Genomic DNA, 13,177 nt, shown 5'->3' with positions numbered 1-13,177 from the left:
GGGATGGGGTTTTCTTTTCAGCTTAAAGGTTTTGTTATGTCAGTTGACTTCTTAGTTAGTTGACACACGTTTTATGAAAATCAGTGTTTATGTGAATAGGTTATATATATATTTCTCTATCTCTGTTTCTACATCCATCAAATACTTGCTATAATAACCACAGAGCATTCTCTACAGGGACACGACACACACTGCGGCTTTGACGCGTGAATAGGCCTCAACACTATAACACTCAAACACATACGCGCACACCGCCCTTTTGCATGTTGCTGGAGGGGAAAATATCGATCAGCATGAGAATGTGTGCAGATGTGGCTGCTGAAACATGAATCTTTCTCTTCTTATTTGGCCTGATATAGACTATAATATGTTTGTCTGTTTGTCTGATAGGAGCAATCTGTTATTCGTGATGATTGATTATTATTTGCCTCACGAATGTTATGTCAATTAATTTAGCAAATTGATAACATATTTAATTTTAAATGTATTACTTTTTAAATGTTAACACAATTTATTTACCTTGTTGACATTGACTATTTTGTTATTAGGCCTAGACTGCAGGTTTTGTTTGTAAGTTATCAATAGGCCTATGTCGAATCTCTGCCCAGTCCTTTATTATGTCCATACCGTTGGAAAGCATCTCGTTGTTCATTAAGTGTCTTTGTTTTTGGGAAAACGTCAAGTCCCCACACGCCACTGACGTTGACTTCCTATTAGAGACCATTTAACTTTTACGTTTCTCTTCTTTAACTTGTTCAACTGAACGGTGTCCTGTTGTTCTTGTTCTCCCTGACAGACGCCGCGGTGTGTGTGTGTGTGTGTGTGTGTGTGTGTGTGTGTGTGTGTGTGTGTGTGTGTGTGTGTGTGTGTGTGTGTGTGTGTGTGTGTGTGTGTGTGTGTGTGTGTGTGTGTGTGTGTGTGTGTGTGTGTGTGTGTGTGTGTGTGTGTGTGTGTGAAGTTAATTTGTACGAGCAGCTGTTAACATTAGGAGTCTTGAAGCGTCACCTTTGACATGTGGCTCGGGCTGGCCACTGGCCGCAGCAAGCTGTCGCCTGCCTGACCGCGTGTAAAGGACGCCTCGACCCCCTCATTTGATGTTCATCCGTTGTGCAGCCAATTTAGGAAATGTACAATGTTTGAAATTGTATTGTAATGATGTAGGCCTACTCCTCAATGTGTGAAGGAAATAAAATGACGCAATAAAACATAAAACATATTTGTCATTCAATATTTGTCATTCAATTTTTCTCAATTAATTACTAACATTAGTACTTATTATTATCATGAGATATGTAATGTTGACGTAATCATAGGCTTATTCATGAATTAATACTTTTATTCACTGTGATCAAGTTCATACACACACACACACACACACACACACACACACACACACACACACACACACACACACACACACACACACACACACACACACACACACACACACACACACACACACACTCCGCGTATTGATGGGGGCACGCGTGGACACACTTAGCCTACACACACCCACACACTCCCATGCACGGCCGGCCGGTTCGTTAATCTTAATGATTTAACAATAGACACATCTGTTCATCTTTTTATTTCTAAAGAGAGAGAAGTACAGCTTAATTTGTTACTTCAAACCGACATATGGAATGGTTTTCATTCGGACTGGAGTTGAAAGATTGCTACAATAATCCTCTATTAGGGGACTTTGTTGGGATCCCATTTTAGCTTCATTATATAAAAATAGAGAAACAGCATGATGACATTTGGTTCAAGATAGGTGGTGATTATGAAGGACACGTGTGTGAATATAAGGTTTTGAATACTGCATGCACACTGTCATGGTCTAATCACACACGCACCTCATTGACAAGTGGAGAATGGACCCGGAAGTTCACTTCATTTGTTCTGCATGACATGTTAAGGAGGCTCCAGAACGATATTGGATCAATAGGTTTTTATTTGTGTTGAAATACAATAGGCTCAATAGGCTCCATTGAACGTGTAAATGATAACCCAGTAAATAATATTAATTCATTTTTTGATGTAATTATTTCATTCCAATGGGTGTGTGAGAGGGGGGTTTATAACCAGCAGGTATCTTTATACCTCTGTTGTAACTTCCTTAATAACTGACGTCAGAGCTGTGTGTGTGTGTGTGTGTGTGTGTGTGTGTGTGTGTGTGTGTGTGTGTGTGTGTGTGTGTGTGTGTGTGTGTGTGTGTGTGTGTGTGTGTGTGTGTGTGTGGTGGGAGGGGATAGAAGGTCGCCCGTGCGCATGTGTGTATGTTCGGGATCGGCAACCGTGAAACAGAGGTGTGGAGAAACCGAGCAGCACGAGAAAAGCCACCGAGAGAGAGATGGCGCAGGACCCGACCGGAGCGCAAGGACAGGCGGGGGGGCTCGAGACACAACCCGGAGGAAGCAAAAAATAAAATGTAGTATCAATAAAACCAGTCTAAAAGGGAAAGAAAAATATATAATCGGAGGAAAGAAAATAATCAACAAAGACAAGAGGAAGAAAACACCAGCCATAAAAAGGATACAAAAAACGTCCATCAACCAGGATTCAGGAGACAGAACAAACCACCACAACAAACCAACAGACTGGGAGGGAACTTTCCCGCCGTGAGGACTCTGGACTGTTCTGTGGGCATCTATCCCTCTCCCAGGTCACATAGATGGTCGCCAAGCATTATGAACGCGCAACTGTCCATGGAGAGCCTCGGCGACCTGAGCCATGAGTCTGTGGCCGGTGCAGGAGAGCTGCTCGTCGGCCACAGCCCACACCCCCGCCCGGGTGGGGGCCGAGGGCTGGCGCACCGCTCCATGGGCATGACGAGCCTGCTAGACGGGGGAGAATACCACTCCCATCACGGACACAACACTGGACACCCCGGTCATCACCTGCACCCTGCCATGAGTATGTGCGAGACCCCCCCTGGAATGAGCGCAAGCACCTACACCACCCTCACACCTCTCCAGCCTCCCCTACCCCCCATCTCCACTGTAGCAGACAAGTTCTCTCATCATCACCATCATCATCATCATCCACACCACCACCATCCTCATCATCCTCATAATCATCATCAGCGACTCCCTGGTAATGTCACCGGCAGCTTTACGTTTATGAGGGACGAAAGGGGGCTGGCACCGATCAACAACCTCTACTCCCCATACCACCACAAAGACGCCCCTGGGATGGGACAGAGCCTCTCCCCACTGTCTGGCTCTGGCCTGGCCGGCCTACACAGCTCCCAGGCCGGCCTGCCTCCCTATGCCCACCCCGGGGTCTCCGCCTCCATGCCGGGGGAGAAGATGCAGTTGACTCCCGGTGGGTTCGAGGCTCACCACCCCACCATGCTGGCCAGACACGCCGACCAGCACCTCACCTCCTCGGGGAACATGCTCCATATAAACGGCCTCCATCACCACCACCCCCATGCCCACCTCGGAGCCTCGGGGCACGTCCTGGGCCACGGGAACCCCCGGGACAACAACACCCAGAGCCACGCCTCAGGGCCCGGGGTTCAAGTCCAGGGGGTTGGTGGTGGTGGCGGTACCGACGGCAATTCGACGGGTCAAATGGAAGAAGTAAACACCAAAGAAGTAGCGCAGAGGATCACCACAGAGCTGAAGCGTTACTCCATCCCCCAGGCTATCTTCGCCCAGAGGGTGTTGTGTCGGTCCCAGGGAACACTGTCAGATCTGCTCCGGAACCCCAAACCCTGGTCCAAGCTCAAGTCCGGCCGGGAGACCTTCCGCAGGATGTGGAAGTGGCTGCAGGAGCCTGAGTTCACACGCATGAGCGCGCTCAGGCTCGCAGGTGAGCGAACCCTCGGTAATACCTACTTCCTTTTTATTTCTCTTTCTCTCTCCCTTTACTCTTTATCCATAGGGGGTATGTAAGATTGTTTGGTGCTCATCGTTGTAACAGTAGGCCTATTGTCTGCAGCTGTCTTGAATCTGACATTGGAGTAGCCAGTGGTTTGACAGAACTGAAACCTCCCTCTGGAATTTCCTGCAGTTGAATTCATCATTGTCTTTGTTGTAATCTCTGTCTCTTGGCTTTTTCCATTCTATAAGATAAGGGCCCATGCGTCTATTCGCGCGCGTGTGTGTGTGTGTGTGGGGGGTGTTGTGTGTGTGTGTTGGTAAGGTGATCTGGGACCCGAATGAGCTTATTCTGCCCAACTCATCAGCTTTTTGTTGTTCCCAAACAGTACACGCGAGTCCATGTAAACAGAGTCCACGCGTGGGAGAATAAGAATCACGTTTTTAAAAACTATTTTTACATCATGAAAATATGAATTTGCTGCCAGTACATGTAGTAACATCCTCAAGCTGTGCATTTCAGGGCTGAGGGATGGAACATCTGCGGAAAATAGTATATCAGAATAACAATATAATATAATATAATACAATATTTTCCAGGATCAATATGACCATTATTTTAAATCTTGAGGAAAGCTTATGGAAACTGTGTCTTTGGCTGCGTTGACGCACTTGTTGTGTTTCAGTGAGTGTGTTTTTGTTTTGGAGCAAACTCGTTAGGAGGCGTGACGCGGGGCTGACTCTGGGTTTGTGGTAATTAACTGATAGACAGCTCTCTATTAATTTGTCCCCGAGGACCCGAGTCAATCCGCCTGAACCGTTCTAGCGGACACACATACGCCAGCATACAAAGGAATTGCTTTATGTCTAATCAATGACGCGCTGAGGCGGATGGGTTTTTGGCTTGTGAAAAGTGTGAGGCGGTACGCTGCTGAAAGTGTGTTAAATCGCCATTGATTATTTGCAGCGTGTGTGTTTGTGTGTGCCATCAACAGTCTTGCATAGCAAACCTTATATATACCATATCATTTTACATGTTATTGTTTTTGTGACTTAAATAGATGAATAAACATGTTGCAGTCCAAACGCAACTCTTGATCTTTCGATGCAGGTGATTGAAAATCAGGGTATTACTTATTATAAGTCTGTTGACGCCAAACACTTTTGTTTTGACCCATTAGAAGTAGAACCAATAATCCCTTCCATCTCGTGAGCTAAGGGAAAACATTATCACTCAGGACTGAAAAAATATACATTTCCCGGAATTGTTTTCAGTGAATTGATTAATGTTAGGCAGTACGCCTGTGCTGTTCTATTTAGCCCTGATATGCGTTTATAAAAGTAAAAAGTCAAATAACATATTTTTCATTAGGCTTATTGGGTGGACTTTTTGAGTGGGGAGATTACTTTGCCAGTGTCTCCCTCTTCATTCTATTTGAGCCTAATTTCACTTCCATAAAACCTCCACCACAATATATGTAGCTTGCATCCATGCGCATATATATTTTATTTCTCCCTAATGAAAGTATATACATATTTTTCTTTATATAACTTCGACCTGAATCATAAAGCTTCGTTGTGAAATATCTCTCCTAATATTAATAACGTTTCAGATTCTGGAAATGTAGAATGTCTGTAAACAGGAAAAGGAAGCCCGTACACGAACATATATCGATCGGTTCTCGGGTGAAATGTGTGTGTGATCGGCCTACTAAGAACTAAAATAGAAGATTGATATTGATTATTGAAATTTGCCTTATTCCATTTCCCCATGTTACATCATGCATGCCTGGCGGTTTTCTCATGTCACCGAGGCCTATGCCTGCCGGTAGACTAGGCCTACTCATATCATTAACCTATAATATTAATATTGAATTGATATATCTTTTTTTCACGAATTGGAAATGCAACGTATTACATGTGAATTGGGTTTAAAAGAATCGAGGATAATGCAGAAAAACGCATTTCCGTTGTGGTCCTCTGCTTTTGGCACGATGTTGTTGAGAAGTTGCGTGTATACTTGTACATTCTAGACCTATACACTCCCTCTCACACTCATCAATTAACCAGGCTTATATTAATTTAGCAGCAAATACAGAAAAATGTGTTTTCTTAAAGCAATTGTAAAAATTCAGGCCTGATATTGCACCTGTCGATAATTTATCTCAAGCGTTGATTCTGACATTATCATTTTGATCGTTAGAAATTCGATTAACTTTAAGCATATTATATTCCCGTTTGGGAAGTTTGTGCTTTAGTATTTGAACCTATATTTAACTAGGCAAGTCAGTTAAGAACAAATTATTATTTTCAATGATGGCCTAGCAGTGGGTTAACTGTCTTGTTCAGGGGGAGAATGTCAGAGTTTTACCTTGTGAGCTCGGGTATTCGATCATGCAGCCTTTCGGTTAATAGTACAACCCCTTTAACCACTATGCTACCTGCCGCCCCAAAATAGCATGTTATTGAACATATTTGGAATAGGCCGAATTAAAAAACTTGTCAAACTGAGTGAATCGGCTCTTGTATTCGGAAAAGGAGCTAATCATATATTTTATTTATTTACTTTAAACAAACACAAAACACACACATACACCGCTGCTGCTGGTACACGAGTGTGTGTAGTCACGTCATTGCTAGGCTACCTCAGTGTGGAGTTATCTGCTTAATGATTGTCAGACGGGCAGAGCTGTGTGTGTGTGTGGGGGGGGGGCACAAGGGTGATAACGAGCCTGGGAAAGCTCCCAACCTGTCCGACTACCTGTCTGTCAGCTCCGTGCGGTGGCTGCTGGGGTGTCACTGTGGCCTTCAGCACGTTGATTTATAGCGCAGCAGATAGGATAAAGCTTCACGCACACACAAACAGAGCAGATAGGATGCCAACTCAACTCCACACGGAGCGGTAGCTCTCTGTTAATGGTTATCTAGGGGTGTCTCTACCCAACTAGGCTAATACTGCTGCTATCACAGAACACACACAGACCTTTCTGTGATTAGTTCATTTCATAGACTCGAATATCACACATTAACAACACGCACCTGGCATGCAGATCCATCTTGCTTGTTTTGCATACATTTGGTAAGATGGTAGTGAAATACCCTTGTTCCAAAAAAAGATGGTCTAAGATCTATATTAAATAATCTATCTGGGAAAGTGACTGTCAAACCGATGTCCTCCAGCTAAGTAGAATGAATGGCTTTTGGTCGAATTCAGCGCTGCTACAGCTGTTTGCCGGCTCACTACTGCCCTCTATTGGTAAAGTCTCGATATGCAGGGAGGGCCGACTTACCGTGTGCTTCAGCACCACGGTCAGCGGCAATTGTTTTCAGCTGTGAGCTCCAATGTATGTTATTATGAGGCTACCCGTGTATGTGTGTTATATTCCACGGTATAGATGATTGTGTGCTGTAGCCTATTGTTGTTATACAGTGTTGTATACTGTGTTAATGTTGGTATGATGTAGTTTGTTATAACATCTCTCTTTCTCTCCCACCCTTAGCGTGTAAGCGCAAGGAGCAGGACCATGGCCACTGTAAAGTTGGTGGTGACCGTGGCGGCAGCGGTGGCAGCAGCGGCGGAAACCACAGCGACAGCAACCACAGTGGTAATGGTGGCCACTCCAAGAAGCCTCGGCTGGTGTTTACCGACGTCCAGAGAAGAACACTCCACGCCATCTTCAAGGAGAATAAGCGTCCGTCCAAGGAGCTTCAGATCACCATCAGCCAGCAGCTGGGCCTGGAGCTGACCACCGTCTCAAATTTCTTCATGAACGCACGGCGACGCAGCCTCGACAAGTGGCTCGACGACAACGGAGGCTCCTCCCACTCCGCTAATTCCTCCGTCTCCACCTGCAGCAAAGCCTGAGGAGGAGGGACTGGAGGGGGAGAGCGGGCACAGTTTTGAGTTGATTTAACTTGGAAAAAATAAATTGCCACGCTGACTTACAATTTTGAATGATGTCATCTCAGGTAATCAAGTGTTGAGTTGACTACATTTTATATTAGATATGGTGTTAGAAATTTTTAGTTAGCGTGGAGACTTATTTTTTTCTAGTTTGAAGCAGTCAATATTTTCTACTGTGTATGTGGAGAGAGACTGACAGACTCAACCTCGGTGGAAAAGCTTTACAATGTAGAAACCAGGAGAAACTAAGGAAAATACCTATAAACAGCGTTTTGACCTTAAAGCCTGTACTATAACACTGCTATTTATAGTGTCCAAAGAAAAAACAAACCAAAGACTTGTTTTGACCTGCTTTAAAAACTCTGTTCTGGCATTCTACCCAATCACTGATCTCACAGCTTTAATACCTCCTGCCCACTGTCCTTATCTTTGATCTGACTGGTCGGTTTGAGGGAGGGCCTCTGGATGGACGTTTAATCAGCCTATCAGCTGTGTGGGTTCTGACCAGTGGACCGAGATCCTGTGGGACGGTTCAATCAGCTTTGAGGAGGAATCTTACAGGTGCCACTGGAATGTTCAGCAGCCGTTTGGATTGGTCAGAGTATCTGTCCGTCAGGTCAAACAGACATTTGATTGGTCAATGCCCCCAATCCTATCAGTAACCATTAGAAGGATGAAATAAATATTGTTTCTGACCTGGGATCAGTGATTAGAGGTGACTTCTACCACCTGCACTGGAAGAGCAGACAGGGGAGGGGGGAAATTGCCCCAGTAGGAGCTGCTAACCATGACCCATAACCCTTGACCCATTCCGTAGTGCTTTCTTCCTGTACTGTTGAAACAGTAAAAATGAAAACCAAAGCTTTCTCCACTCCAGGGCAGGTAGCCTAGACTGTATGCAGTTATAATACCAAATCACTTTGACAGAATCACAGCAAGAAGTACAACCAAAGAATAATGTCTTATATTTTGTAGCTGATGTTGTAAAGAGTATTTTTAAAGCCCTGAGTGTGACTGTTAACACTCTCCTCTCCTCCTATCCCTCCATCTCTCCTATCTTCCTCTCTCTCCATCTCTCAGTGGTAGAAAGTCTCCAATTATCATATGGTCCTTCTGTAGCTCAGTTGGTAGAGCATGGCGCTTGTATCTCTCCCGGGACCACCCATACGTGAATGTATGCAACATGACTGTAAGTCGCTTTGGATAAAAGCGTCTGCTAAATGGCATATATTATTATTATTATTATCATACTTTAAAAAAGTAAAGATACCTTCATAGAAAAGGACTTAAGTAAAAATGAAAGTCACCCAGTAAAATACTACTTGAGTAAAAGTCTAAAAGTATTTTGTTTTTAAATATACTTAAGTATCAAAAGTAAATGTAATTGCTAAAATATGTGAAAGTGAAAGTAGAAATAATTTCAAATTCCTTATATTAAGCAAACCGGACGGCATCATTTCCTTTTCTTTTTTATTTACAGATAGCCAGGGGCACACTGCAACACTCAGACATCCTTTACAGATAGCCAGGGGCACACTGCAACACTCAGACATCATTTACAGATAGCCAGGGGCACACTGCAACACTCAGACATCATTTACAGATAGCCAGGGGCACACTGCAACACTCAGACATCATTTACAGATAGCCTGGGGCACACTGCAACACTCAGACATCCTTTACAGATAGCCTGGGGCACACTGCAACACTCAGACATCATTTACAGATAGCCAGGGGCACACTGCAACACTCAGACATCATTTACAGATGGCCTGGGGCACACTGCAACACTCAGACATCATTTACAGATGGCCTGGGGCACACTGCAACACTCAGACATCCTTTACAGATGGCCTGGGGCACACTGCAACACTCAGACATCATTTACAGATAGCCAGGGGCACACTGCAACACTCAGACATCATTTACAGATGGCCTGGGGCACACTGCAACACTCAGACATCATTTACAGATAGCCTGGGGCACACTGCAACACTCAGACATCATTTACAGATAGCCAGGGGCACACTGCAACACTCAGACATCATTTACAGATAGCCAGGGGCACACTGCAACACTCAGACATCATTTACAGATAGCCAGGGGCACACTGCAACACTCAGACATCATTTACAGATAGCCAGGGGCACACTGCAACACTCAGACATCATTTACAGATAGCCTGGGGCACACTGCAACACTCAGACATCCTTTACAGATGGCCTGGGGCACACTGCAACACTCAGACATCATTTACAGATAGCCAGGGGCACACTGCAACACTCAGACATCCTTTACAGATGGCCTGGGGCACACTGCAACACTCAGACATCATTTACAGATAGCCTGGGGCACACTGCAACACTCAGACATCATTTACAGATAGCCAGGGGCACACTGCAACACTCAGACATCATTTACAGATAGCCAGGGGCACACTGCAACACTCAGACATCATTTACAGATAGCCAGGGGCACACTGCAACACTCAGACATCATTTACAGATAGCCAGGGGCACACTGCAACACTCAGACATCATTTACAGATAGCCAGGGGCACACTGCAACACTCAGACATCATTTACAGATAGCCTGGGGCACACTGCAACACTCAGACATCATTTACAGATAGCCAGGGGCACACTGCAACACTCAGACATCATTTACAGATAGCCAGGGGCACACTGCAACACTCAGACATCATTTACAGATAGCCTGGGGCACACTGCAACACTCAGACATCATTTACAGATAGCCAGGGGCACACTGCAACACTCAGACATCATTTACAGATAGCCAGGGGCACACTGCAACACTCAGACATCATTTGCAGATAGCCAGGGGCACACTGCAACACTCAGACATCATTTACAGATAGCCTGGGGCACACTGCAACACTCAGACATCATTTACAGATAGCCTGGGGCACACTGCAACACTCAGACATCCTTTACAGATAGCCAGGGGCACACTGCAACACTCAGACATCATTTACAGATAGCCAGGGGCACACTGCAACACTCAGACATCATTTACAGATGGCCTGGGGCACACTGCAACACTCAGACATCCTTTACAGATAGCCAAGGGCACACTGCAACACTCAGACATCATTTACAGATGGCCTGGGGCACACTGCAACACTCAGACATCCTTTACAGATAGCCAGGGGCACACTGCAACACTCAGACATCATTTACAGATGGCCAGGGGCACACTGCAACATTCAGACATCCTTTACAGATAGCCAGGGGCACACTGCAACACTCAGACATCATTTACAGATAGCCAGGGGCACACTGCAACACTCAGACATCATTTACAGATAGCCAGGGGCACACTGCAACACTCAGACATCCTTTACAGATGGCCTGGGGCACACTGCAACACTCAGACATCATTTACAGATAGCCAGGGGCACACTGCAACACTCAGACATCATTTACAGATAGCCAGGGGCACACTGCAACACTCAGACATCCTTTACAGATAGCCAGGGGCACACTGCAACACTCAGACATCATTTACAGATAGCCAGGGGCACACTGCAACACTCAGACATCATTTACAGATAGCCAGGGGCACACTGCAACACTCAGACATCATTTACAGATAGCCAGGGGCACACTGCAACACTCAGACATCATTTACAGATAGCCAGGGGCACACTGCAACACTCAGACATCATTTACAGATAGCCAGGGGCACACTGCAACACTCAGACATCATTTACAGATAGCCAGGGGCACACTGCAACACTCAGACATCCTTTACAGATGGCCTGGTGCACACTGCAACACTCAGACATCCTTTACAGATAGCCAGGGGCACACTGCAACACTCAGACATCATTTACAGATAGCCAGGGGCACACTGCAACACTCAGACATCATTTACAGATAGCCAGGGGCACACTGCAACACTCAGACATCCTTTACAGATGGCCTGGTGCACACTGCAACACTCAGACATCCTTTACAGATAGCCAGGGGCACACTGCAACACTCAGACATCATTTACAGATAGCCAGGGGCACACTGCAACACTCAGACATCATTTACAGATAGCCAGGGGCACACTGCAACACTCAGACATCATTTACAGATAGCCAGGGGCACACTGCAACACTCAGACATCATTTACAGATAGCCAGGGGCACACTGCAACACTCAGACATCCTTTACAGATGGCCTGGGGCACACTGCAACACTCAGACATCCTTTACAGATAGCCAGGGGCACACTGCAACACTCAGACATCATTTACAGATAGCCAGGGGCACACTGCAACACTCAGACATCATTTACAGATAGCCTGGGGCACACTGCAACACTCAGACATCCTTTACAGATAGCCAGGGGCACACTGCAACACTCAGACATCCTTTACAGCTAGCCAGGGGAACACTGCAACACTCAGACATCATTTACAGATAGCCAGGGGCACACTGCAACACTCAGACATCCTTTACAGATGGCCTGGGGCACACTGCAAGACTCAGACATCATTTACAGATGGCCTGGGGCACACTGCAACACTCAGACATCATTTACAGATAGCCAGGGGAACTCTCCAACACTCAGACATCCTTTACAGATGGCCTGGGGCACACTGCAACACTCAGACATCATTTACAGATAGCCAGGGGCACACTGCAACACTCAGACATCATTTACAGATAGCCAGGGGCACACTCCAACACTCAGACATCCTTTACAGATAGCCAGGGGCACACTGCAACACTCAGACATCCTTTACAGATGGCCAGGGGCACACTGCAACACTCAGACATCATTTACAGATAGCCAGGGGCACACTCCAACACTCAGACATCATTTACAGATAGCCAGGGGCACACTGCAACACTCAGACATCCTTTACAGATAGCCAGGGGCACACTGCAACACTCAGACATCATTTACAGATAGCCTGGGGCACACTGCAACACTCAGACATCCTTTACAGATAGCCAGGGGCACACTGCAACACTCAGACATCATTTACAGATAGCCAGGGGCACACTGCAACACTCAGACATCCTTTACAGATGGCCTGGGGCACACTGCAACACTCAGACATAATTTACAGATAGCCAGGGGCACACTGCAACACTCAGACATCCTTTACAGATAGCCAGGGGCACACTGCAACACTCAGACATCCTTTACAGATAGCCAGGGGCACACTGCAACACTCAGACATCCTTTACAGATGGCCTGGGGCACACTGCAAGACTCAGACATTATTTACAGATGGCCTGGGGCACACTGCAACACTCAGACATCCTTTACAGATAGCCAGGGGAACACTGCAACACTCAGACATCCTTTACAGATGGCCTGGGGCACACTGCAAGACTCAGACATCATTTACAGATGGCCTGGGGCACACTGCAACACTCAGACATCATTTACAGATAGCCAGGGGCACACAGCACCACTCAGAC

General features: G+C 45.9%; 1 protein-coding gene across 3 annotated transcripts; it reads left to right on the top strand.

Moving 5' to 3' along the window:
• Positions 1-2,030: 2,030 nt before the first annotated feature.
• On the top strand, positions 2,031-8,830 carry onecut1 (one cut homeobox 1). 3 transcript variants are annotated; one of them, XM_052516803.1, is made up of 2 exons: positions 2,031-3,819; positions 7,328-8,830. In XM_052516803.1, exons 1-2 carry the CDS (start codon positions 2,691-2,693, stop codon positions 7,690-7,692), a joined length of 1,494 nt encoding a protein of 497 aa, XP_052372763.1. In that variant the 5' UTR covers positions 2,031-2,690; the 3' UTR covers positions 7,693-8,830. The 3 variants fall into 3 exon arrangements, 2 of the variants coding, with proteins under 2 accessions (XP_052372763.1, XP_052372762.1); XM_052516802.1 differs by having other exon boundaries at positions 2,031-3,834; XR_008133467.1 differs by lacking the exon at positions 2,031-3,819 and adding an exon at positions 5,874-6,906 and having other exon boundaries at positions 7,328-7,473.
• Positions 8,831-13,177: the final 4,347 nt, after the last annotated feature.

The sequence above is a fragment of the Oncorhynchus keta genome, unplaced genomic scaffold (assembly GCF_023373465.1).
Source record: "Oncorhynchus keta strain PuntledgeMale-10-30-2019 unplaced genomic scaffold, Oket_V2 Un_scaffold_5444_pilon_pilon, whole genome shotgun sequence".
NCBI lineage: Eukaryota > Metazoa > Chordata > Actinopteri > Salmoniformes > Salmonidae > Oncorhynchus > Oncorhynchus keta.
Note: the sequence above shows the minus strand (reverse complement) of the source record. Positions and strands in the feature narration are given on the sequence as shown.

Bases quoted from the DNA above. Each gene is read 5' to 3' on its own strand.
- onecut1 (XM_052516802.1), top strand. From the start codon at position 2,691: ATGAACGCGCAACTGTCCATGGAGAGCCTCGGCGACCTGAGCCATGAG. The intron at 3,835-7,327 runs GTAATACCTACT...TCCCACCCTTAG, and splicing joins CGCAGGTGAGCGAACCCTCG to CGTGTAAGCGCAAGGAGCAG.